Source organism: Cydia fagiglandana, chromosome 26, assembly GCF_963556715.1.
Source record: "Cydia fagiglandana chromosome 26, ilCydFagi1.1, whole genome shotgun sequence".
NCBI lineage: Eukaryota > Metazoa > Arthropoda > Insecta > Lepidoptera > Tortricidae > Cydia > Cydia fagiglandana.
The window spans coordinates 2,212,331-2,239,329 of NC_085957.1; the positions used below are offsets into that span (position 1 = coordinate 2,212,331).

A 26,999-nucleotide genomic window follows, 5' to 3' on the forward strand; every position below is an offset into this window, starting at 1 on the left:
CGTTGACCTAGAGACTATTATTACTTGATCCGCGCGGAAACAGTCCTTGTCGGTCTGCATTGCGGGCAGTCCATGGGCGCCGTTGTCTTGTATAAAAGACTTCTCGTACAGCCTAGTGCGGCGATATCACGTCTTGAATCGACATTGTTTAGTGGTTGTTTTTTATGTTAAATCCCTATATTTTAAACATTTTCGGGTGTAAAACATATGTTTAATTTTGGCAATTTGGAATGAAATTAAAACAGGATAAGAACAAAGCTAAATTAAAAAGATTTTTACCATAATATTGTAAATATCGATATCACTATTTGCAATCCCTAAACTTTTTATTAGTTGTTTACTTAAAATTTGCTCTGGCGTGTGAGTGAGCGTCTTTGCGGACTAGGTCCGGCGGCCAAAAGAAACATGGCGCTTTGCACGCGACTGTTTAACTTACAATTTCAAAATGGTGACTAAGCTCCAATTCTGATATTGCAAAAATACACAATCAACAATTCATTCATAATGTATCTATCAGGGATGTTGCGGATATTCGCATCTGCATCCGCATCCGCATAAAATCGATGCAGAGCATCCGCATGATGCGGATGTCGACCAAGTCGGTAACAGGAACGTATTAGCGGCGGCGCCGGCGGCGTAAGTGCTAGGTAATTTCGTCACTATACGCAATCGTCTAGATCCCGAAAAGTCGGCCAAGTTACTGTTTATTAAATAAAACGCACCTATATTCTTGCTCAAATACTAAACGTTACGTTTTTTTTTTAATAAATAATGCAAAAAAATATATTTGACGTTTTTTAAGTACCAAATCTTGACATCCGCATCCGCGGATGTGAGGCTTTAAATATCCGCAATCTGCATCCGCAACATCCCTGGTATCTATGAACTATTGGAGCTTGTTGCAGTTGTACCTTTGTACATTCTACTTTGAGTTGTTGTACATTCATGCTACTTTGTAATAACTAATAATTCATACTCAGATTTTAGTAAAACACTTGTGTATTTGATTATCCAAATAAAACCTTAAACTTAGTATATGTTCAGATATTTTTGTGCAATTTGGTCGCTCCTACGTGATGACTGTAAATGATATTTGTGTTTTTTTTTCCAATAAATAAACTTAATTTTTCACCCCTGACGTAAAAAGTTCGACCGCTATGTGTGGTAAATAATTTTTAGAGTCGGACCAAAAAAGTCTGCAGCGGATTTGATAGCCCACGCAGTGCAAGTTGTGTCATTCATACGTAATAATTTCATACAAGTTTTACGTTTAGAATAACACTTTCACTGTGAGGGCTATCAAATCCGCTGCAGACTATTCTTGGTCTGACTCTATGCTCTTTACGTAGGTCTGAATCGTTATTTCTGTAACAACTTCGTATTATTAAATTGTCCTATTAAAAATGAAATAATAAAGCAAAGAACGAAAAGGAACGTAATAATACCGGTATTTTATGTGTGAAAAAAAAAAAACCGGTTCCGAGTCTTGGCTCGGAGCAATGGGTTATTCCCACTAGTTACCACCAAGTTCTTATCAGTGGTAACTACTGGGAATTTTTTACCACTGGTAACTACTGGGAAAAAAATTCCAAGTAGTTACCACCAACTCGGTTTTTCCCACTGGTAAAAGGTGGGAAAAAAATCCCAGTAGTTACCACTGGTAAGAACTTGGTGGTAGTTGGGAACAACCCGGAGCAATGCTGAGCCGAACGGAGCCGAGTTTACCCGAAAGGATCAGTCCCCCCCCCCCCTGGTAGAGCCTACTCCCCTAGCATGAGCTCCCCCTCTTGTCCGGGGTCCTTGAGCGCCCTCTGGCGGGCGCGCGCCTCGCTGCGGTGGCGGCGGCTCTGGCTCTTGTAGGGCGCCGGCAGCTTCAGGTGCACAGTACTGACATGGAGCTTCATGGAGTTGGACTGCAGTCCCCCCCCCCCCCCCCTGGTAGAGCCTACTCCCCTAGCACGAGCTCCCCCTCTTGTCCGGGGTCCTTGAGCGCCCTCTGGCGGACGCGCGCCTCGCTGCGGTGGCGGCGGCTCTGGCTCTTGTAGGGCGCCGGCAGCTTCAGGTGCACAGTACTGACATGGAGCTTCATGGAGTTGGACTGCAGTCCCCCCCCCCCGCTGGTAGACCCTACTCTCCTAGTACGAGCTCCCCCTCTTGTCCGGGGTCCTTGAGCGCCCTCTGGCGGGCGCGCGCCTCGCTGCGGTGGCGGCGGCTCTGGCTCTTGTAGGGCGCCGGCAGCTTCAGGTGCACAGTACTGACATGGAGCTTCATGGAGTTGGACTGCAGTCCCCCCCCCGCTGGTAGAGCCTACTCTCCTAGTACGAGCTCCCCCTCTTGTCCGGGGTCCTTGAGCGCCCTCTGGCGGGCGCGCGCCTCGCTGCGGTGGCGGCGGCTCTGGCTCTTGTAGGGCGCCGGCAGCTTCAGGTGCACAGTACTGACATGGAGCTTCATGGAGTTGGACTGCAGTCCCCCCCCCCTGGTAGAGCCTACTCCCCTAGCACGAGCTCCCCCTCTTGTCCGGGGTCCTTGAGCGCCCTCTGGCGGGCGCGCGCCTCGCTGCGGTGGCGGCGGCTCTGGCTCTTGTAGGGCGCCGGCAGCTTCAGGTGCACAGTACTGACATGGAGCTTCATGGAGTTGGACTGCAGTCCCCCCCCCGCTGGTAGAGCCTACTCTCCTAGTACGAGCTCCCCCTCTTGTCCGGGGTCCTTGAGCGCCCTCTGGCGGGCGCGCGCCTCGCTGCGGTGGCGGCGGCTCTGGCTCTTGTAGGGCGCCGGCAGCTTCAGGTGCACAGTACTGACATGGAGCTTCATGGAGTTGGACTGCAGTCCCCCCCCCGCTGGTAGAGCCTACTCTCCTAGTACGAGCTCCCCCTCTTGTCCGGGGTCCTTGAGCGCCCTCTGGCGGGCGCGCGCCTCGCTGCGGTGGCGGCGGCTCTGGCTCTTGTAGGGCGCCGGCAGCTTCAGGTGCACAGTACTGACATGGAGCTTCATCGAGTTGGACTGCGTGAAGAATTTACCGCACTCTGGGCACTGGTAGGGTTTTACGCCGGTGTGGACCTGACAAAAAAAAAACATTATAGTAAACTATATTATAATGTTAAGCGCAATTCTTATATATTTGTTATGTATGTATATTGGTGGAGGGTAGGGTTAATTCTCTCCGCGCGCCCTCTGGCGCCGGCATTGTTGTAATGTTTGTCAGTCCGGTAAGAAACTTATGTACGGAACGCATGGTCTTCTATTTAGTATCCCAGAGAACCCTTCGACCATTCCCTGGGCTTATAATATACCAATTGGCGACGAGATAAAAACTAGTGCCTATGTTAATTCCTGGGATTACTTGTCAAGCGAAATATAGAAATAAAATATTAACCTAACATTAAATTCATCAATGTCCAAATTAACTAAATGACTTCACGATGTTAAGTCATCTGGTTAAACGTTGCAATCAATGACTTAGTTGGCTTATTTAACCAGTTGGCTGACATATCGATGTAAAATCTTACCCGATCGTGTCTGATGAGCGCCGCCTTGTTGGTGAAAGCTTTGGGACAGTGCGGGCATTCGTATGGCTTCTCCCCCGTGTGTGTTCTCGTGTGGATCTACAAAATAAAATTTTATATATTATAAACTATTTTCCAAAACTATTAAAACGGATTATATCGCGTATATCATTTATATCTCAGGACTGGCCTTACGGGCAATAAGAATGGGGCATAAATGGGGCCAGTACAGCGGTGTGACATCGCTACAACGCGATTGGTTGATGAGTTCGCATCACGCGTGCGATTGGTCGCACCTAGTTGCGTTAGGCTGCACGTTTGGGACGAATTCGTGAGTGACACTGCTGAACTAGTACCATTTTTAGTGCCATCCTTAGATATAAGTCAATGGCGTATACTGAATTTATCCGGACGTTTTAATAGTTCATCCCATTCAACAAACGTGTTTTCTTTTGCCGTTTTTTGCGCAATGATACGGAATTAACCCTTCGAGCGCGAGTCCGTCTCGCACGTGGTCGTTTTTTTATTACATAATTTGATCATGCACATGGTATATAGGCTGATTTTTAGGTAAATTACCTGCAAGAACATTGGCATGGTGAACCTCTTGGGGCAGATAGTGCAGGCGTAGGGTTTCTCCCCGGTGTGGCGGCGCTGATGGTAGCGCAGCGCGGCGTTAGACTGCAACGACACATAATGTATTCAATGGTTTTCTTTTTCAAACATTCCTATCTCAGTTTGAAGCCGAGGTTTGAAGCTAGTTTACTGAACAAGTCTTTTTAGGGTTCCGTAACTAAAGGGTAAAACGGGACCCTATTACTAAGACTCTGCTGTCCGTCCGCCCGTCTGTCACCAGGCTGTATCTCACGAACCGTGATAACTAGATAGTTGAAATTTTCACAGATGATGTATTTCTGTTGCCGCTATAACAACACATACTAAAAACAGAATAAAATAAAGATTCCAGTGGGGCTCCCATACAACAAACGTGATTTTTGACCGAACTTAAGCAACGTCGGGCGAGGTCAGTACTTGGATGGGTGACCGTTTCTTTTTGCATTTTTTTGCATTATGGTACGGAACGGAACCCTTCGTGCGCGAGTCTGACTCGCACTTGCCCGGTTTTTTTTATCAAATATGAACAACAAACTGAACAAGTGTTAATTATTATTTTGGCCCAGCCATATAAATGAAAAATGCAATACTTGCCACAGAAAATTGAACCTTTAGTGTAGTAAATAGAGTTGATTTTACGTTGTTCAAAAACTAAACGAAACAAAGCAAAAGCAACTCTGTTCCAATCGAATATGATTTAAATTTCATTGAACTGAATAAGTACTATAGGTAGGACCTTGGGCCTTAGGAGGTTAAACTTTAACCCTTAAGGTCATGCATTGCTAAAATAAGAGCTCAAAACTGATAAGGAAATTGGGTCGATCAACTATTTCTTGTTCTTAGTCAGCCAGGAGACAATAGCAGCATAGCTTGCTAGAAAAACTGCTGTACCTTGTTCTAAAAACATGCTTAGTAAGATCTTTTTTCTCAGTGGGCAAAGTTACCCCTTGGAGGTATAACTCACGTTGTAGGCGCAACCGAGCGACTCAGCGGGCAATGTTGTCGGACTTATTTCATTGTAGGTGGATTGAGTTAGCTAAATAACGTTGTAAGCCCTTTTTTATCAGTGGGCAAAGTTACCCCTTGGGTAAAGTATAACTCACGTTGAAGGCGCAGCCAAGCGACTCAACGGGCAAAGTTGTGTGACTCATTTCATTGTAGGCGCGTTAAGCTAGTTAGATTACGTTGTAAGTGTTTTTTCTCAGTGGGCCAAGTTATTCCCTGGAAGTATAACTCACGTTGTAGCCGCACTAGCCGCAGCCGAGCGACTCAGCGGGCAATGTTGTGGGACTCATTTCATTGGAGGTGCGTTAAGTTAGTTAAATTTCATTGTAAGCCCCTTTTTTGTCAGTGGGCAAAGTTACCCCCTAGGTAAAGTACAACTCACGTAGTAGTAGCAGCCGAGTGTCACAGCGGCAACGTTGTCTGACTAATTTCATTGTAGGTGGATTGAGTTAGATAACGTTGTAAGCCCTTTTTCCTTAGTGGGCACAGTTACCCGCTGGAAGTATAACTCACGTTGTACGCGCGGCCGCACACGTCGCACACCTTGCTCCTGTTGGCGGCCCTGTTCTGCTCCGCGTGCGAGCGGAGCTCCTCGCCGTGCACGCGCTTGCGGTGGAGTTGGATGGAGCGCTTCATCGTATAGGTTTTAGGGCACTACAAAAAAAAACATTAGAAACATTTAGTTTCATCAATTGACCCGTGGGACAGAATAAATAATAGTACTACCATACAGAAAGGATACTTCCTAGAAAACCGAATTTTGACAGCGATCCAGGGTCGAATCATGCTGTTACTTTATAATATATGGCACTATCCCTATCGGCTAAGTCCATATATAGGGTTAGGAATTACAATAACTCACTCGTACATAATATCTAGAGTTAGTATTATAATTAAGACAAAAGATACAGAATAGAACTAACTTCTTCCATATCTTGAAGTGTATAAAATCTGCAGTATCTGGCAACTTTGCTCCACTTTCTTTACTTTTCTGCGAGTTCTTGCTCCAACAGCTGAAAGCCGGTGGTCCGGGCATCCTGGCAACTTTGCCCACCGTGCGTCTTGTTAAAGAGCAAGTTACCATACTATACAGTCTAGTTCTAGGCCTAACTTTGACCATGTCTTGAACAATAACATAGTCTGCATTATCTGGCAACTTTGCCCCATTTTCTTTTCAATGTAGAGATTTATAGTAAGACTAAAACTTACGAATTCACACGAGAACACCTCCAAAGGCTCCGTGGCCCCACAATTTTCAGCGAGCTCTTGTTCCAACAGTTGGAAGCCGGTGGTCCGGGCCTCCTGGCAACTTTGCCCACCGTGCTTTTTGTCGAAGTGCAAGTTGTAGGCCTTCTCACTCGGGTACAGGATTTTGCACTGAAATTAAACAGGACATTGTATGATGTTTAGCGTAGGATTTCAAGGTGATTCTTCCCGGAAAACGCGCCTGTGTGACGGAACCTTTAGTCGAGTTACAAAAAAAATGGTATTCTTACCAGGTCACATTTGTAGTAGATGACCTGCTCGGGGGCCTTGGGCTTGGTCTCCGGCGCGGGCGCAGGCTCCTCCTGGGCTTGTTCTTCTATTATCTGCACGCAAAATAACATTAATCTTTTTATTCCGTAACATTTAACATTACGCAAAGAAACGGCAAAAAATCACGTTTGTTGTGTGGTAAATATTTATTTCATTCTGTTTTTAGTATTTGTTATAGCGACAACAGAAATATGTCATCTGTGAAAATTTCAATTGTCTACTGTCACGGTTCATGAAATACAGGCAGGAAACAGAACCTTATTTGGATTAGTGAAAACCTACAAAGACATTATTTCACATTTTAAGGGTTGTTTTACAAGCTTTTTATTAACTTGCAATATAACTATGTAACTATGTACAGTCGCCAACGCCATCATATATATCGGAGCGGCCAAGGTGCTCACAAATATCTGAGCACGCCTCTATTGTCAAGGCGTTAGAGTGCTTGTTCAGATATTGTGAACACCTTGGCCGCTCCGATATATCGGATGGCGACTGTATGTACGGGTCAAATCTTGCCAAGTTAAATATGACCCACTTCCGGACTTCAATCGAAGCTGAAAATTTGCATACATATGTAAGTCGGGTGACAATGCAATATTATGGTACATACCATCGAGCTGATCTGATGATGGAGACCGGAGGTGGCCATAGGAACTCTGTGATGAAACAACGCAACCTAATTGTTCAGGGGTTTTTAGAATTGTCTCAATGAGTATTATACCGCAAAACGTAATTCAAGACCAAAAAAAGTAAGACAACGTTGCCACTGCAATAATTTGTTTGTAAAATAGTAAATTTCTTTTGATAAATAATCACGCTAAGATAATTTATTTATTAGTAATTTTACTCCTACGATTTAAAAAAGTACTTTTAGTTACTTATTTTTACATAAATACAAGACGCGCTAGTAAAAAAAGTGGCAACGTTTCTTACTTTTTTGGCCTTGAATTACGTTTTGCAGTTTACTTGTCTGAGCGGCTACCGCGAAAACCGAAATTCGCAAATTGCGGGGATCTCTCTCTTTTACTCCAAAAAAGGCGTATATTAGAGTGACAGAGAAAAATCCCCGCAATTTGCGAACTTCGATTTTCACGGTTATAGCCCTGTACTAAAAGTATAGTCATCGTCTCGTACTTATTTACGTCTTTTTAGGGTTCCGCACCCAAAGGGTAAAACGGGACCCTATTACTAAGACTTCGCTGTCCGTCCGTCCGTCCGTCCGTCCGTCTGTCACCAGGCTGTATCTCACGAACCGTGATAGCTAGACAGTTGAAATTTTCACAGATGATGTATTTCTGTTGCCGCTATAACAACAAATACTAAAAACAGAATAAAATAAAGATTTAAATGGGGCTCCCATACAACAAACGTGATTTTTGACCAAAGTTAAGCAACGTCGGGCGTGGTCAGTACTTGGATGGGTGACCGTTTTTTTTCGTTTTTTTTGCATTATTGTACGGAACCCTTCGTGCGCCAGTCCGACTCGCACTTGCCCGGTTTTTTTTGTGTAGTAAGTTTTCATATTGTTTTATTTAATTGAAGGTGTAGGCTACGTCCTTACTTTCTTTGAACACGTTCTCGACGTGGAGATGTATCCATAGAGCGACTGGTGGTGCAGGGCAGAGTAGAAGGTACCCGAGCGCGAGGAAGGTCGCCGATGAGGTGGACGGACCAAATAAAGGCAGCAATGGACGGCCCCTTGCACGAATGCGCAGCCGTCAGGGAGGAGTGGAGGCGAGCCGTCAAACGTGTCACAAAGGGAGACTTCCAATGATGACCACGACCGCTCTGTCAAGAGTGACCCGATCAAGAAGAAGTAGGCTACGTACCGCGTCCTCCTCTGTGGCCGGCAGCAGGCCGCCGCTATGCGTTTTGTTGTAGTGGATGTTGAAGTACTTCTCGCTCGCGAAGATTTTGTGGCACTGGCAACAAGTTATCACATTACTAGTAACATTACTCTCGATGTCTTATTTCGTCGCTTTTCTGTCGCAAAGTGCGAATGTATTCCAATTAATTAATTCATTTATTTATATATAATTCTCTTCTATTTAAAAAAAAACATATTTGTTAAATTTTATTTATTAATAGCTTAAGTCTAAACGTCCTAACCTAATGTACCTATATTGTATGCCCTAAGATACTGGAGCAAGCTGTGGTTATTAATTGGACAAACGTCTACCTTTAATGTTATGTAAGCTACTGATCCTTTTTTCATGATGTATTGTCTGTTGGTAATCCTAAAAAAAAAATTACGACGACCAAAAAAGACCTGAAGTGGTATCCAGACGGAACTGCTCAAATCAGTCGATTTGATCAGAAATAAAATTGGCGCCAGTCTTATTTATTTCTGATCAATATCAATTTTAGATTTATGGTGATATTAGAGCCCTCTAAATTGAAAAAATGCCCCAGAACGAAAATACTGGCCTCACAAATTGGTATTTTATCGGTAATATCGGTCATTATCGGCGAGCCAAATTGGTATTTGCATCTGCACGCCCTGATTCAATCGGGCAATTGAATCGGATTGGCGAAAAATTGACTAACCTGGATACGCATTTAATCGTATTTTCACGGAAACGTACGAACGTGCCTTGCTATTTCAGTCAGTCTCTATGAAAAAAGTACTGAGGTTGACTGAAGTAGCATGACAAATACGAACGTTTCCGAGAAAATACGATGGAAAACAATTATGCACTACATATGTCGTTTTTATGGTTCCGTCACGTTACGGAAACCTTATTGGATCATTCGTGTGTTTGTCTGTTCGTCCGTCTGTCACAAGGAATTAGCTCCAAAATTACTGGACCGACCGAGTTGAATTTAGGTACACGGTATGTATTAAGTAGGTGACCCAAAAGCGGACATGTCGTTACATAAATTAAATGAATACATTTTGACCGGGCCTTACTGAAGACTTATTCCTTTCATTCAGTAGTTTTGGTACGCTTCCGGTAAATGGCCACACACAAAACAGCATTGCTCTAGATTGAGGTCTTCTTTCTCGCGTTATCCCGGCATTTTGCCACGGCTCATGGGAGCCTAGGGTCCGCTTGACAATCAATCCTAAGAATTGATGTAAGCGCTAATTTTTACGAAAGCGACTGCCATCTTACCTTCCAACCCAGAGGGGAAACTAGGTCTTATTGGGATGGTTTCCTCGCGATGCTTTCCTTCACCGAAAAGCAACTGGTAAATACCAAATGATATTTCGCAAATTCCAAAAAACTCATTGGTACGAGCCGGGGTTTGAACCCGCGACCTCCGCACTGAAAGTAGCACGCTGTTACCGCAAGGCCACCAACGCTTCCTCGTACGAGGTACGAATAAAAAATTTACTAAAAGCTTTAACACTTCTATATTTTTGATAGGTATTTAAATAAAAATGAATCATTATCTTAACCAGCGTTGTCCTGGATTTTTTTGTTATTCGTCAAATATAATGAACTTAAATGAAACACAGTTTTTATTTTATACATGTATATTGATTACATTAAGCCACGGTTTCGCCGTATGTAGCGCGTAGTCGCTACGAACAGTGTACCCAACAGTCGGGTTCTTGGTGTTGAATGTGTTAATGATCACATGTGTCAATAACATTTTGTTGCTGCTGTTTATAAATTAATCTTTTGAACATCTAAACTCGTCGTTACTAGTCGTGCCCACAGCGCCATGGACAATTATTGGTGTTATGACAGGCGTGGCTCACTCCGCGATTTCGTCGCTTTGCTACAGGTAGCTAAAAGTACATCCGTTCCACCCCAATTTTGGGGTTTGCCATAAGCCGCGCGTGGCGCTGTCGCCACCTAGCGGCCATATCTGTGCTGATCGTAACAGACGCGTTTAGTTAGAGAGTGAGTCTTCTGTACCTAGTACTATTATTTATTCTGTGGTTATGGCGGACGCTGTCAAAGTAACCTTCATACTTACGAGTAAGGTTTACATTAGCTCCCTAGCGCCCGGGGCCTTGATGTTTGAGTGATGTATGTTTATGACACAGACTAGGCATCCTCTAGACCGAGTTTAGAGCAATTATTTCATGCAACCTATGATGCCAAAACTGTGGGGGTGCGCGGGACGAGGTGAGCGAAGTCCCGTGCCGTGATTGGTCCGTTCAAAGACACGGACGTCACACAAAGACACTTTCGACTCGAACATGGAGTAAAATTACCGTATGCGTGGCAGAGGGGGTAGCGCGACTATGCTCAGTCTGGAGGATGTTTTGTCTGTGTTATGACATAAAGCGTTCAAACGGTTAAGCATGATATCAACAACAATAACTTAAATAGCGTTACAATACTGTTTTCATATGCATACGTCAATTTTGGAGAACATAAATATATTTTAAGGTTAGATGGGGCAAGAGACACATTTGTAGGGAGTCCTCATACTCTCTTTAACGGCCTCCGTAGCCCAGTCGGCCCTACCTACGAAGCTGAAGGTCTCGAGATCGAATCCCGGTAAGATTAAAAACCTAAAATACTTTCACATTCAGGTTCCACTTCACTAACTTCCATTTTTACTTCAACTTCACTAACTTCCACTTTAATCTCTAACTTTTCCAATTTCTTTTTCTCGTAATAGTTCTTGCTAGCTCTCCTCCCTACTTCAGGATGACGCCTAGCATATTTAGTGCTTGATTTTCTATTAATTTCAGCTAATTGTTCCGAATTGTTCATTTTATATTTAGCTGCTGCTCTTTTGTTAATTTCAGCAGCGCGCTCTGGATTGTTCTTTCTATATTTAGCAGATGATTTTCTACTAATTTCAGCAACTTTTTCCGGATTATTCATTTTATACTTAGCGGATGATTTTCTATTAATTTCAGCAACTTTTTCTGGATTATTCATTTTATATTTAGCAGATGATTTTCTACTAATTTCAGCAACTTTTTCTGGATTATTCATTTTATATTTAGCAGTCACTTTTCTGCGCCCTTCAATACCAATTTTCTTATTATAAGTCCTCGCCGCTTCTCTTATCTGCTCTTTTCTTTTCTCTATTTTTCTTTCTTTAGCTAGTTTTTCAATCTGATACCTGCTTAATCCCGGAGGCATGTCAGCGTACACGTCGTAAGTTAGTGGTCTGCCGGGTTTCTTTTTCTTTGGTCTACCTTTTTTCACTATTTCCTTTTCTCCTACTACTTTTAGTAAATCATTCTCTTGTTCATTACCTGTTTCTAATTTGACATGTTTATTAACGTCTTTCATATTATCTGTCATTTGAACATTATTTGCATCTTTACTACCTTCTAAATTGACAGTTTGAGATGGTTCTGAATTCTGTACTAATTCTTTATCATTCTCTGAATCTTGTACCTGACCTGTCATTTCTGTTTTGACAGATCTTTCAACATCGTCCGATTTGACAGGTTCTGACATTTGGACTGCATTGGTTGACTTGCCTCCCGTGTTAACAGATCGCAGTGATGGTTTGTGTATCTCTTCCTTCCCCTGTCAAGCCAAAATTGACATTTTATTTTGATGATTTATCTTAATATTAATTATGCTATTGACAGTTAATTAGCATTTTTGGATAGGGCTAAAAACCACAGCATGTTACACATGTTAATAATATTATTCAATGGTTTCATCGAAATAAAATGTCAATTTAAAAGCTCTACAGAATTGAACTCACAAGAGAAACACTGAATACAGTAATCCGAATACAATTTTATACGGGGCAGCAATACTCCTTCCTTCGTGCAAACTCCGCTCCGTTCGGCCCATGGTATAATAATATACTCTGCCTGGTACTCTCTTCTGACCACGTGACTGACACAAGCCTACGTCATCATGCGACAGCGCTATATAATAATATGCAATAACGCTATATAAAGTGGCAATGTGACGTAGGCTTGTGTCACTCTGGGAAGAGAAGATCATGTTTTATTAGACTATGGTTCGGCTCAGCATTGCTCCGAGCAATTATTAGGGTTGGCACAACTTGACGTCCCTCTGTGGGTACGACCACAGATAAGATAATACTCTGAATTTTGACAACCCTAAATTGCCGAAAGGGATAGTGCCATATGTTAGAAAGGGACAGCATATTTCGACTCTGAACCGCTGTCAAACTTCGGTTTTTTAGGAAGTTTCCTGTCTGTACGGTAGTAGTATTTATTCTGTGGTAGAGCCCGCGTAAGATAGATTCTGAACTGAACCCACTCCAAATGGGCTCCAATACAATTCTGATCCTTTTCGGGCACCTTCACCGGGCGTCTGCAGCAAGTACTGAACGCGTGCTGCCTTATAGTTTACATTAGTTAAAAATTTTAAATTAATAATAAAAAAATAATAAAAAAAAAATATTATAGGACATTCTTACACAGATTGACTAAGTCCCACAGTAAGCTCAAGAAGGCTTGTGTTGTGGGTACTCAGACAACGATATATATAATATACAAATACTTAAATACATAGAAAACAACCATGACTCAGGAACAAATATCTGTATCATCATACAAATAAATGCCCTTACTGGGATTCGAACCCAGGACCATCGGCTTCGCAGGCAGGGTCACTACCCACTAGGCCAGACCGGTCGTCTGACCTAGTGGGTAGTGGGCTAAAATTAAAGGAAAAAATAAAGAAATTCATTTTGGAAAACCGGCCCGGTTACCGAAGCTTAATAGAAGCATTCATTGCTGGTAGGTGTGAACTTTTTGACATCGGTTACACGCTAATTCTGGCGTCATAAGTCTTATTCGAGTTTTGACTGATGCTAGAATGATGGAAAATGGACACGCACGATCAGTTCAGACTGACAACAGACTGATAAAATTACGACACAGTCGCCGTTTGGACACAGAACGCAACAGTCATATAGTCTTGTCTAATATGGTGACTGACGCGAGAATGACACAAACAGGTTACACGATCAGTCCTATCAGTTATTATCTAAAATATTACATTTTCATCAGTCCATCAGTCCGAGTGTTACACGATAATACTGTCGTCATTGTGACCAGAATGATGGACTGAACTGACGCCAGTATTAGCGTGTAACCGATGTGTTCTTTTTTTTTAGTATTGCTTGTAGACGTATCTGCTTGATAAAAAAAAATAGTACAAGAATACTTACCAGTTCACATTCGTAGTAATAAGCCGTTTCCTCGGGCTCCGTCTTGATGCCCTGCACCCCGTGGTCGCTGGCGAGGTGCTGCTCCAAGATTAGCTCGGCGGAGGAGCTGGGCTCGAGTTTCAACGCGTGCTTACTCTGGTAGTGGATGTTGAAGTCCCATTCCGTGTAGAATATGGAGTTGCACTGCAAAATAAATATAAATAAATAAATAAATATTATAGGACATTCTTACACAGATTGACTAAGTCCCACAGTAAGCTCAAGAAGGCTTGTGTTGTGGGTACTCAGACAACGATATATATAATATACAAATACTTAAATACATAGAAAACACCCATGACTCAGGAACAAATATCTGTATCATCATACAAATAAATGCCCTTACTGGGATTCGAACCCAGGACCATCGGCTTCGCAGGCAGGGTCACTACCCACTAGGCCAGACCGGTCGTCAAATGAATAGTTATTAGAGCGTTTTCGGATATCCGTGTTGGAACCAACTTAATTACAAAAATGATGTTGGCGTGTGCCTAATATACCTACATAGATTTCGTATATGTACCAACATAAACTGGTCTATAAGTCTTCTAAGGCAGATTAGTTCTTTCCCTTGTAATCGTTTGCCTGTGCGGATGCATAATATATTTGGGAACTTTAATATGGTATTTCATTGAGTAGTCCACGTAAAACCCAACAATCGGAAGGAAGTAAAATGTAATTTAATTTAATTTATTTAATTTAATGTATTTTTCTGCTTTATGCAGCATATCTTCTTCTTCCTCGCGTTATCCCGGCATTTTGCCACGGCTCATGGGAGCCTGGGGTCCGCTTGACAAATAAACCCAAGAATCGACGTAGGCACTAGTTTTTACGAAAGCGTCTGCCATCTGACCTTCCAACCCAGAGGGGAAACTAGGCCTTATTGGAATTAGTCCGGTTTCACGATGTTTTCCTTCACTGAAAAGCAGCTGGTAATTCCGAAAACCTCATTGGTATGAGCCAGGGTGTGAACCGCTAGGCCACCAGACCTTGTTCAGCATAGCTCTATACAGCATATATCGTCGGGTGACAAGCAAAAGTCACTAAGTACCACCAAAAGTTCATAGCCATAGTGAACCATATTAGTACTAAAAGAAAGTCGATTTCTGTTTATTTATTTTTTGTAATTAGTGACTTTTGCTTGTCACCCGATGATATGAATGGTAAAAGGCTCCAAAGTTAATATAGTGCTTACCACATCACACTGGTAGTATATCTCCTCGGCCTCCTCCATGGCCTCATTCTTCACCACCACCTGTCCCTCGTCCATCTCCTCAAGCACAGGCTCTGCTTCAGGCTCGGGCTCCGGCTCCGGTTCAGGGTCTGGGGCGCTTGGAGCGTGCTCTATTTTGATGATCCTGTTCATGAATGTGGCAGGTTGATTAGAGTGAAACTAGAGCAAACAAAACTTACTTACAGTCCGTCTACGTTAATTTTGCACCAAGTTGAGCAGAGCAAAGTGAGGGAGTGCCACAATAAATACCTAAATAATAAACATGATGTTGTCATAGAATGTTTAATTTGTATTTCATTTTTAGGGTTCCATAGTTTCCATACCCAAAGTCGCAATCCAACCGATTCTCATGACATTTTGTGACCAGATTCCATTTTTCTAAATGCGGAAATTGGCATAAAGGATTTAAGCGTCAATAAATTCTATCGTGAGTTCACTGAGATAACAACTAAACAAAGTGTTTGTGTGTTGTAATTTTACTATAGATCTCATTACAGGGGTGATATCGTCACTGTGTGATAAAACCCCGTTTAATGGCTCCTCTACACGATGGGCCAACGCCGGCCCCTCCAAGGGACGCATTTATGCGTTAGAGGGAGCAAGTGATATTGCTGCCTCATTCTACCGCATGGCTACGTCCCTTGGAGTGGCCGGCGTTGGCCCATCGTGTAGAGGAGCCATAACACATTCACTGCCCCCTATGCACAGGTGCGTCCACCTCATACAAGTTTGTTCCTAGGCCACGCCCCCTGGCACTTGGCAGTGAATGCCTTAAAGAACGGACAAGTGCGAGTCGGACTCGCCCACCTTTTACTTTTTAGTATTTGTTGTTATAGCGGCAACAGAAATACATCATCTGTGAAAATTTCAACTGTCCAGCGATCACATCAATGAGATACAGTCTGGTGACTGACAGACGGACAGTGGAGTCTTAGTAATAGGTTCTCGTTTTTACCCTTTGGGTACGGAACCCTAAAAAAGAGGTCTACAGCTCACAGAGCCACTAGAAATTTTAATGTTATAATTTAATTTTACTTATGTTTGAGATGGGCTGGCCACATGCTGAGAGACAGGCGGGAAAAATGGAGTAAGACTGTAACGGATTGGTATCCAAGAGGCTGTACACGGAGCCAGAGGAGACCGAACAAGATGGGAGGATGAACTCAAACTCACAGCGGGCCTGAACTGGAGAAGAGTGGCCCACGACAGACCTCAATGGAAAGAGCTAGAGGAGGCCTTTGCCAAGCGGCACACTGAGCTTAGAGATATACTCTAACTCAGAACAAAGGGGCAAGATAGATAGATTAAGGGTAATTTTAATATTATATGGACCTGGTCTGAAATAAACAATATTCATTACTCACCCTCCCAGTGACTTCAAATTCTCTATCAGACTGATAGAATTAATCCTCTTCAAGTTCTTGAGCTTGAGGACCGGAGGCTTCTTCTCGACTGGTTCCTTCTTTTGCGGAGTCTTCCGACTATACGTCTTGATCGTCTCGGGTCTCCCAAGTGCCTGTTTAGTCTTCTCATGGCTTCTTTTGTGGTAGCTGAGGCTATTGTTGCTTGTAAAGGCTTCGGGGCACTGAAATTGAAGTCAATAGTTAAGTCAGCCTCCTAGTTCAGTCAGTAGTGAGAGAATAAGTAATAATACCTACTACCGTACAGAAAAGAAACTTCCTACAAAACCAAAGTTTGACAGCGATTCAGGGTCGAATCATGCTGTCCCTTTTCTTTTTGTTAGGGTTGTCAAAATTCAAGTCATTATCTTATCTGTGGTCTTTCAAGCCAAAGGGACGTCAAGTTGTGCCAACCATAATAATTGCTCAGAGCCATATGTCGGACTCCAGCGGGCATTTTCGTGGCATGTCAAAATGATAGGTAAGGTTCGCAAATCAATCAATTCATTTTCGAGTATTTGTACTTAGTATCTGGTACCTAGTATTTATAATGTAACAAATAAAGCAAATCTTTCTATTGATTAGACAGCACTCTACCAACAAATATAAGTATGAACAACAGTCATAATGACGCATGTCAGCTATTTATTTGTTTTTTAAGTGGCCACTTCAGTGGGCTATCAGCCATCACTTTATTCAAAGAGTATTTACACATTAAAGATGAATAAATGATAACGGGTAACTAATTTAATTAACTATGTTACAAATATTAGGTACATTATAATACTCGTAAGTTAAGATTTTTATGTAAACCTTACCTTGCCCTCAAACTGCCCCCTATAGTCCGACGTTTGCTCAGAGCAATATTGAGCCAAATGGAGCCGAGAATGCCGAAAAGTTCAGTTTCGCCCCCCTACCCCCTAGTAGTGACCCTGCCAATGAAGGAGATTCCAAGATTGGAGGACTTATCACAATTTAGACAAATCCATTTGCTTGTAGGTTTTAGCTATGGGTGGCTAAAGTACATAAGTATAAAGTTATCACCACTGCTTATAAAACAAAAACCCCTGCTTTGTGTGTGTGTTCGCAGTGTTCGCGATAAACTCAAAAACTACTGAACGTATTTCCATGCGGTTTTCACCTATCAATAGAGTGATTCTTGAGGAAGGTTTAGGCGTATAATTTGTTCAGGTTTTGGGTAATCCGTGCGAAGCCGGAGCGAGTCGCTGGTAGTAAACAAAACAAAGTATACCGGCTAATCGAAGCGTATGTTTTTATCGATTGTAAGCATTACAATGAACTTGTAGAAAATGGTGATACTCACTTCATCACATAGAAAGGTTTCCACTTCTCCATGATTGTTCGCTAGATGTATATTCAAGAACTTTTCATTTGGAAAATTATCACCACATTCACAGATAATGTACTGAGTTCCAACGCTAGAAATGTCTTTATCCATTATGATACAGATACACAATTTGAGATTTTATTTATATAATCTGTCGGATGGCTCACTTTTCGTGGATCTGTCGCGTAGCTAGCTACAAAATGGCCGTCTTATTTTATTGCAGTTACAAACTTACAGAAATTATTTATTTTAAGCAAAATTAACCTTTATATCAATGCAGTAAGGTTTTATACAGGATTATGTGCATTTTCGCAACAGCAAATCATTGTTGTCAATTAAGAAAAGGTAGTGACGCCATTCCAATGCAGCCAATATAAGAATGTTGCCAGCAATGTAAAAATAAAATCTACCAATGTGTTTGCTAGTGAATGCCGGCTTTAATTTAGTTCCGGACATTGTTCAAGTAGACGCACGCTCGTAGAAAGCAAAAAAAAAAAAAAATTACGTCACAAAAATCGATAGAGGTCGCTGTAGCAGCGAAAGCGAATGGCGAAAGAACTCATAAAAAAAGAATCTGAATTTACGGAATTTACCTGCCTTTTTGTATGGATTTAAAACAGCACCATCCTATTTGATTAACGTAACGCCAAAGAATATATCAAAACGAGATTTTAATTTACAATGGAGTCGACAGCGGTACAGGGCGCAGAGAATGTTTGCGTGAAGGCTGAGCCCTGTGAGGATGTGTGCATAAAAGAAGAGCCCGCGTTCGAGACTGTGCTTGTAAAAATTGAGCCGGACCTGGACTATGTGAATGTACAAGGCGAGCCTAGCTGCGAGGTTGTGTCCACAAAAGCCGAGCCTTCGTGGACATATGTGTCCACAAAAGCCGAGCCTTCGTGCACATATGTGTCTGTAAAAATTGAGACACTCGACGTTAGCGCTGACCACGCCGTGAAAGATGAGCCCGTGCTTGGCCACGAGCTAGAAGAGAACGCAGGGACAGGTCAGTTGTGGGTACTAAACGTTAATTGTATAAAAACATTTAAGAGTTCATGAATATCGAACTAACATTTATTTTCACACTGTTGGAACCAATTTATACATTAAAATTATTATTGTCATTGATAGTGAAAAATTGCTTTTAATATTTTACATATTACACTTCTTCAATCCGTCCCTCAATACTGAGGATTGTGACATCATATCCTTCTGTTGAAGACCAGGTTCCTCCATAGGGTTCTGCTCCCGGCCAAGCGCATGGCCTCGTGCAGTTTTAATTACTACTAACATTTCCTTTACCTTAATGAAAAATATTGACCGATTACCGAGTATGGAGTTCTTCAAGTTTGAATATTAAATTTTGGTTCAGATATTTGCTTGCAAACTGAATATTTGCCAAAATATTTGGTTCATCTGTATTAATCTTTTTTTTTATTAAATGCTTCAATTACATTAGCAGCTAAAAATGAACCTCAACCTAAAGATGCCTCAAAAAGCAAATCCAGTGCCTTGACAAACAATGTTTTTCATTCATCATGTCTTATCATTTTTTTTAAATGACAACAGGAAATTGTAACATGCTGGAAGGGAGTACTTAGAGTTCTGGTGGAGTTTTTACAGCATTGCAACAAAATATGTAATGCATATTAATTATAAGATGTAATGTTTTGAAAAGATGTGTCCCGCCGAGTTTGTTGCCGGTCCCATATTGGGATACCGTCCTCCAATTGAGGGGGGATTTCAATCTTCTCGAGGCAGAGGTGTAGGTTTGGACTGGGTGTAGCTTTATTTGACGTTCATAAGCGCATTGTAATATGCCTACTTGAATAATAAACTATCTTTATATTTTCTCTATTTATTTATAGCCTTATGGCTCCTCTACACGATGGGCCAACGCCGGCCACTCCAAGGGATGCAGCTATGCGGTAGAATGAGATAGCAATATCACTTGCTCCCTCTAACGCATAAATGCGCCCCTTGGAGTGGCCAGCGTTGGCCCATCGTGTAGAGGAGCCATTATATCAGAATACTTATCTTTATATAGAATATGCTTAATACTAAATATCCCAATCTCTACTGATTATGGACCACATTCCTTTAAATTGTTATTTTTTTATTTATTTCAGGTCTACCAACCCTTAAGATTTTACCCTGGCTCATAACTCTTATAACAACTATACTCTGTATCTATAGGTATTTAAATCAAAGTAAACAAACAATTTGTAAATTTTCGGGTAGTTACAAGTATTGGTTAACCAACCAAATACAAAACCACCTGGATCTGTCACTGAATGACCTGACTTTGACTTACATTATTTGATCATGTAATGTTTTCATCTACCCTCAACTGGCTTAAGGAGCCATTTTAGGGTAGATTTTGTTTACTTTTATTTAAATACCTAAAAGATACAGAGTATAGTGCACTCCTTTTACCAATCAGTTACAATACAGTGCTTTCTCTGTCTATACCTTAAAAACAGCCTCCTAGCCTAGTAGGAGGTGCCGGGTTCGAATCCTGGTAAGGGCACATCACAAATAATTTTTTTTGAGGCATGGATGTTTTATACATATAACCTCTATAAGTATTGTCACCATATTGTATCCATAACACTAGCCTTATCGAGCTTACTGTGGGACTAGGTTGAACTATGTAAAATTTATTTATAATATTCTTATAGGCTGATATAAAAAATATTCCAAATTTATATTCAAGAAAAAAAATGGACAAATTTACGCTTACGGCAGGACTTGAAACCGCAACCTTCGCAATCCGTGCGTTGCTGTTAACCAATTGAGCTACGGAAGCCTACCAGAAACTCGCTAATCTTTCCATTCCCTCCCTTATTCGCGGAAGCGTAAATTTTTCCATTCTTTCCTTGAATATAAAATGTAGAATACCGCTCGCAGACATATCTGCTTGTTTAAAAAAATGTTTTTTTGCTAGCCTATTGTGGTGTCCCACTGCTGGGCAAAGGCCTCTCCCCTTGTCTTCCACGACTCCCGACATAGCGCCTGCTCTGGCCAGTTACTGAGAAAGGAGTCTAGGTGGTCCTGCCATCTGCGTCTGGGCCTGCCTTCTTCTGCCATCCTTATATTTAATAAAAAAAAACTTTCTTGTTGCAGGGCAAACTCCACAGGATAAACCGAGCGCCAGACCCGAAACTTACCAACATTTGAGCAAAGATACCAATGAGAAGCCATACAGATGTGGCCAGTGTAGCTATACTAGCGTCTTAAAAAAATATTTGAAACGTCACCTATTGAAACACACTGGAGAGAAGCCTTACAAATGCGCACAATGTAGTTACGCTAGCGCCCGCCAAGATCATTTGAAATATCATGAAAAGGTGCATAGTATTGAAAAACCTTACAAGTGCGAGCAATGTGATTATGCTAGCAGCAAGAAATTAAATTTGCAACTTCATATCATGAAACACACTGGTGAAAGTCCTTACAAATGCGAGCATTGTAATTACGCTAGTACCCAAAAAGCTAACTTGCTAAGTCATGTAAAAACACACACTGGAGAGAAGCCCTTCAAATGCGAGCAATGTGATTATGCTAGCGCACACAAAAGTTCTTTGCAAACTCATTTACGTAAACATGATAACGAGAAAGCTTACAAATGCGATCAGTGTAGTTTCGCCAGTAATTGCAAAAATAGTCTTATGATCCATTCAAGAAAACACACTGGAGAGAAACTTTTCAAGTGTGAATACTGTAGTTATGCTAGCCCCCGTAAATGTCATATGCAAATTCATATAAGGAAACACACCGGTGAAGCGCCTTACAAATGCACTCAGTGTAGTTATGCTACTGCACATAAATCTGCTTTACGATCTCATGTAAGACAACACAATAGTGAAAAACCGTACAAGTGCGAACATTGCAGTTATGCTAGCAACCAAAAATATCTGTTGGAAGTTCACGTTACGAAACACACTGGTGAAAAGCCGTATAAATGTCACCTCTGTAGTTATGCTTGCAGCAAACCAGGTATTTTGAATGTTCATATAAGAAAACATACTGCTGAAAAGACTTACAAATGTGGCCAATGTAGTTATGCGACTGCCTACAGATATAATTTGCAAGCACATGTTATTAAGCACACTAATGAGAAACCTTACAAGTGCGAGCAGTGTGAGTATGCGGGCAGCACAAAAAGAAGTTTGACAGTTCATTTAAAGAAACACACAGGAGAGAAACTTTACAAATGTGAGCAATGTAGTTTTGCTAGTAATTACAAGAAAAGTATAAAAGTACATAATAAAAACAACCATACTAGCTAGAAATCTTATATTTGTGACCTTATAAGTACAAAGAATTGTTTACCAGATGGCAGCACCAAGTTGATAAGCCAAAATCTTACGATCTATGCATATTTGCCGCATATTGTTATAGTATACATTTACATTGGTACTAATACATTACTGTTAGCGAATGGTAATTATCAGGATCACATTTTCCCATTTGTTAAAAAACTAAATTAATCGCTTTGGCAAAAGAAGTTAATAATATCGTAGTGGAAATGATGAAAACTATAAATTTCTTTAATTACTACGTTTATTCGTTACAATGATATTTACAGATACAACCAAAGTAAAATATACTATTTCAAGCCCACATTGCCATTTTCTTTATATGTGTTAATACCTGATTATATATTACTTTTAGGGCATCCCACGCATGTCGCTTCCGAAACGCTTTCACCTTGTTAGACACCTATCTCAATCAAATGCGTTAAAGCTAGAGAATAATGCCAATATTTGTCCAGATACGATTGTCATCTTGGCTAGGACTATGCCGGCTGTAAACACTCTTCGAGAGAGCCCTAGACAGGCCGAGAACGAGTGTATACAAGTAGCACCATCTAACGGATATTCCTGAAACCAACAAGTGGCGCCCTCTGTGGGCGTTTTTGGTACTAACAAGTAACGCTATCTAGCGGATCTTTGCCCGTACTAACTAGTGGCGCCCCCAAGCGGAAATGTTTTGGCCCAGAAACGGCACAATCACACTACTCGTACATAATGCTCGCTAGTCTCTCTTTTACTCGTCTTGTCTTGCCCTCCGCTTGGCTCGGTTATTAGCCAAGACTCAGCGAGAGGCTTTCGACGAGTATGTACAGCCGGCATAAAAGGTTTAGCGACGTTCGGCCGCTGCGGCACTGAGGAGGGGCAGTCCAGAGGGCGCCCTCGAGCACGCACGCACGCCAGTGTACACACACTTCGGCCTTAACCCGTTGTACATCCAATAATCATACTTAACGCCTGCCTTCTTCACATTAGCCAGTAACTCTAGCAGACACTCGCAATGCCACGGGTTACCTTTAAAATTAATTTGCTTTAAGTTGTTGCTAATCAAGTTATTTGGTAAGTATGTTAGCTTGTTATTCTGCACTTCGAACCATTCTAACTTATTATTATTTAATAACAACAAGTCATGTATGACTACAATTTTGTTATTATTTAAATGTAAAATTTTGAGTTCAGTTAAATCGCGAAATAAATCAGGATGTAAATATTCAATCTTGTTTTTTGATAAATATATCTTTTCTAGTTCTGTGCAAGCTGATAAGGCTTTTGAATTGTTTAAAATGGAAAGTTGGTTCTCTCTTAAATCTATAGTTTTCAAGTTAGGGCATGATTCTTCAAAGACTGGTAAATCACGAAGCTTATTACGGTTAAGATCCAGTAACATCAGTCTAGGGACTGAGCGGAACGCAGCCGGGTGTATGTGTGTAATATCGTTGTGTTCTAAATCGATAGCGATTAAGTACGGGAGACCGTTAAAGTCATCTGTGTCAATTTCGGTTAGTTGGCAGTTGTCGGCGATGAGACTAGTGGCCTCTGTGTCAGTCGGGTAGTGTCGCACGCGGAACCCGAGGCCTCGGGTGCCGCACGAGCGGGTGATGACTTTGTCTGCGTGCGCGCATGACAGCACTGCCAGCAGAATCGCGGACGTAGGCCCTGCAATTGTGATAATCAAGTATAATATTTAACTCTGATTAGGACACGACATTTTTTTTTTATATTTTTGAAAGAAAGAACGAAGATTTTGAGTTTGACTTATGTTGATTAGGTTATGTATGGACTTATTACGAGGGGGGGGGGGGTGTCGAAAATTTTGCGTGAGCGTGAAGAGGTTTTTAGACAAACAGACACAGACAGAGTTAATGTCGTATTTATAATATTTATTAGTAAGGATGAATATTATTAAACTCACCGAAATTTACAGCCATCGAGGAATCAATAACTTTTGAAGAACAAAAACAAATGCACTAATTCGGTTGTACTTGACAAGCGGCACTTAACAAGTTTATCATTGATAAGTTATTCTAGTTATGATGGTCGGCGTTATCCACGCGACAGCGATAATTACAGTGTCAGTCTACCTAGTTCGATCTTAAGAAGTGACATTTATTTATCACGTGGATAAAGTTATGATACGCCAAGTGCGTCTGGACTTGTCGAGAGACGCGCACACAGTGGAGTGACATTGGGCTCTTTTAGCCCCCATTCGCACGACAGCTTATTCAACCCGCGTTGTAAAAGCGCTTGAATCTGTCCGCACTCTAAATTTGACTTAATGACCAAGGCTTAAAGTCGAAAATCTAACAACGCTTTATAAAAAGCGCCGCCGCTGTCGTGTGAATACATGATAGAATTAGATGACACGAGCGCGGATTCTATGTCTGTGGAATACAGACATGGTTATCCATTTGTGTCATTCAAACGCTTTTTTAACACACGTTGAAAAAGCTGCCGTGCGAATGTGGGCTTACTGATATCAGAGTGAAGGCAGGCGTGGCTCACTCCGCGACTCCGCGATTTCGTCGCGTCGACACAAGTACATACGATACGGCCCACACCAATTTTGGTGACTAGCTATGGTAGTTACAGTTACCGCTATAGAACGGACGCCTGTTCGCGCTTGCGCCACCTTGCGGTCATATCTGTCGTAACCATGAAGTTATAGGTCCGTGGTCGTAACAGGGCTATAACCGCCAAAATCGAAGTACGCAAATTGCGGGCGTTTTTCTCTGTCCGTCTAATTACGCCTTCATTGAAGTAAAAGAGAAAGATCCCCGCAATTTGCGATTTACGGTTTACGCGGTAGCCCCTCAGATGCGTTTTGTTAGAGAGTGGACCTTCGTTCTGTACCTAGTACTATAAATTTATTCTGTGGTCAGGGTCAGGCTCACAAAGCCGAAGGGTTCAATAGTAAACAATAGTTAAAAAATTGTTTTTATTTGAACAGATAAACTTAAACGGCGCTGCTGCAAATACGCAAATATGCAGCCATAGACACCGGCTGCATGTTTGAGCCGTTTAGTGTGGAGACGCTTGGGCCGTGGGGTCAAGGCGCGCAGCATTTATAAAGAGTTGGCCAAGCGCCTAATGGCTCCTCTACACGATGGGCCAGCGCCGGCCACTCCAAGGGACGCAGCCATGCGGTCGAATGAGATAGCAATATTACTTGCTCCCTCTAACGCATAAATGCGTCCCTTGGAGTAGCCGGCGCTGACCCATCGTGAGGAGGAGCCATCAGACGCAACGGGTGACCGGAAGACTGGAGCTTACCTCGCCCAACGCATTGGCGTTGCCGTTCAGCGCGACAACGCCGCCAGCCTTCTAGGCATCCGGACGGGCCAGACATTGGGCCAATTTTCTATTTGTAGGTTTTTACTTTTTAGGTAGTTTTAGTTTAGTCTGTTTAGTTGTTAGTTTAATTTATTTTTGTTAGTCCTAATTTAATTCTTTTTAGGTGTAATTTTATGTTAATGCACAATTGATAAACCTATCAATTCGTATTTAAAAACAAACAAAACTTAAAACGTACTATCATTTCATTTTTATCGCTAATGATAAAAGGTCAGCGAGATTTCAAGTTCAAGGTCTATGTGGCGCCAAAACATTTGCACATTATTAAATATTCATGTAGGCTATCGTTACAGGGTTGCCATATGGAAAAATGAAATGTCCGGACATCACCCTAAATAAGCAATTTTTAAAAAAGTTCGAGCACATCTTAGATTTCTATACAGGGTGTCCCAAGGCTATGGTACATCAAAGAAAGGGCAAGTACCTTAAATATCGTAGATAGGATATTTTGCTGAAAGAAGACATTATTTTAATTTAAAAAACAATTTAAACTGCATTCATAGATTTTTAAATAATTACATAGTCGAATCGGGAATCGAACCCGCTACACGAGAAAAAAAATCAGCCTGTAGTTTTATCATACCGATCGAAAGGCTTCATCATAAGGATTATTTTTTGCTAAATAAAATAGTGTCAGAAATAAAGGGAAAACCATGAATTTTAACATTTTGGTATGCTGGTAAAGAAGGTAACTTACCTACATGAAGCTGAACAACTTCCACCATATTTCCCAAAATGTCCCAGAAAGTTATTATAAAACTTTCCTGTTTTGTTGCCAGATTCCCTTACACATTTGCGTTTGGTAACAAAAAAGATATGTTTCTTAGAAACTTTCTGGGACATTTTGGGAACCACCTTCATTACTTTAAAATCATTACTCGACAGTGTAACTAAAAAGTGTCCCTAGTTAAGGAAATAATATGGTGTCATACGACATCCGATAATGTTCGTAAGTGAATTAAATACATACTTAGGTAGTAGGTACAGATGTACTTAATGCATATCATATCATTATATTATCCTGAACCATCGTATTTTCACGCGGAAACGCACAAACTTGTCATCCTATTTCAATCAGTCTCAGTACAAAAAGTACTGGGTTTGACTGAAATAGCATGACAAATACGAACGCTTTCGAGAAGAAAATACCTACGATGGTAAAGGATTATGCACTACATTTGTAACTAAGTACTTAGGTATCCTTATCCATAATTTCTATAAACAAACTTGTTTGGTGAGTGGTCAAACCCGATAACTCGCGCAAAAGGGTTTTTGAAATTAGAACTATATGTAACACACTTGGAGTTTTTATTTGAATAGAAAAATACTTATCTCGATGTATCCCGACCGCTCAGGCCTCGATATATAAGGAAATTGACAGCAAATGCGCCGCAAACTTCAATCCCTGGCCTTTGAGTCTCTCGACGAGTTTGTTCCCTAATATTTTTGAAGGTCTTGCAACAATGTTTACTACATTGGGTGAGTTATATAAATGTATTACTACTACTACTCCTCTGACACAGCGACCCAAAGTGTGTCTTGGCCTCCAACACGACTGCTCGTCACT

The 26,999-nt window shown here is 41.5% G+C and overlaps 3 protein-coding genes across 4 annotated transcripts in view; 2 read left to right on the forward strand and 1 right to left on the reverse strand.

The window, feature by feature from the left end:
* LOC134677551 (zinc finger protein OZF-like) overlaps positions 1-26,999 on the forward strand; it is a 94,873-nt gene that overhangs the window by 13,726 nt on the left and 54,148 nt on the right. The gene's annotated exons all lie outside the window — the stretch shown is intronic.
* Positions 2,832-17,975, reverse strand: LOC134677547 (zinc finger protein 878-like). 2 transcript variants are annotated; one of them, XM_063536016.1, is made up of 11 exons: positions 17,742-17,972; positions 16,382-16,602; positions 14,979-15,141; positions 13,745-13,927; positions 8,491-8,583; positions 6,619-6,711; positions 6,332-6,499; positions 5,636-5,776; positions 4,082-4,183; positions 3,506-3,601; positions 2,832-3,056 (listed from the first exon to the last, which is right to left on the reverse strand). In XM_063536016.1, the coding sequence occupies exons 1-11, from the start codon at positions 17,874-17,876 to the stop codon at positions 2,847-2,849; spliced, it is 1,605 nt and encodes a 534-aa protein (XP_063392086.1). In that variant the 5' UTR covers positions 17,877-17,972; the 3' UTR covers positions 2,832-2,846. The 2 variants fall into 2 exon arrangements, with proteins under 2 accessions (XP_063392086.1, XP_063392085.1); XM_063536015.1 differs by lacking the exons at positions 2,832-3,056; positions 3,506-3,601; positions 4,082-4,183; ... (2 more) ...; positions 6,619-6,711; positions 8,491-8,583 and adding an exon at positions 10,790-12,114 and having other exon boundaries at positions 17,742-17,975.
* Positions 18,313-23,296, forward strand: LOC134677554 (zinc finger protein 664-like). Its single transcript, XM_063536025.1, has 2 exons — positions 18,313-18,771; positions 20,892-23,296. Exons 1-2 carry the CDS (start codon positions 18,447-18,449, stop codon positions 22,055-22,057), a joined length of 1,491 nt encoding a protein of 496 aa, XP_063392095.1. The 5' UTR covers positions 18,313-18,446; the 3' UTR covers positions 22,058-23,296.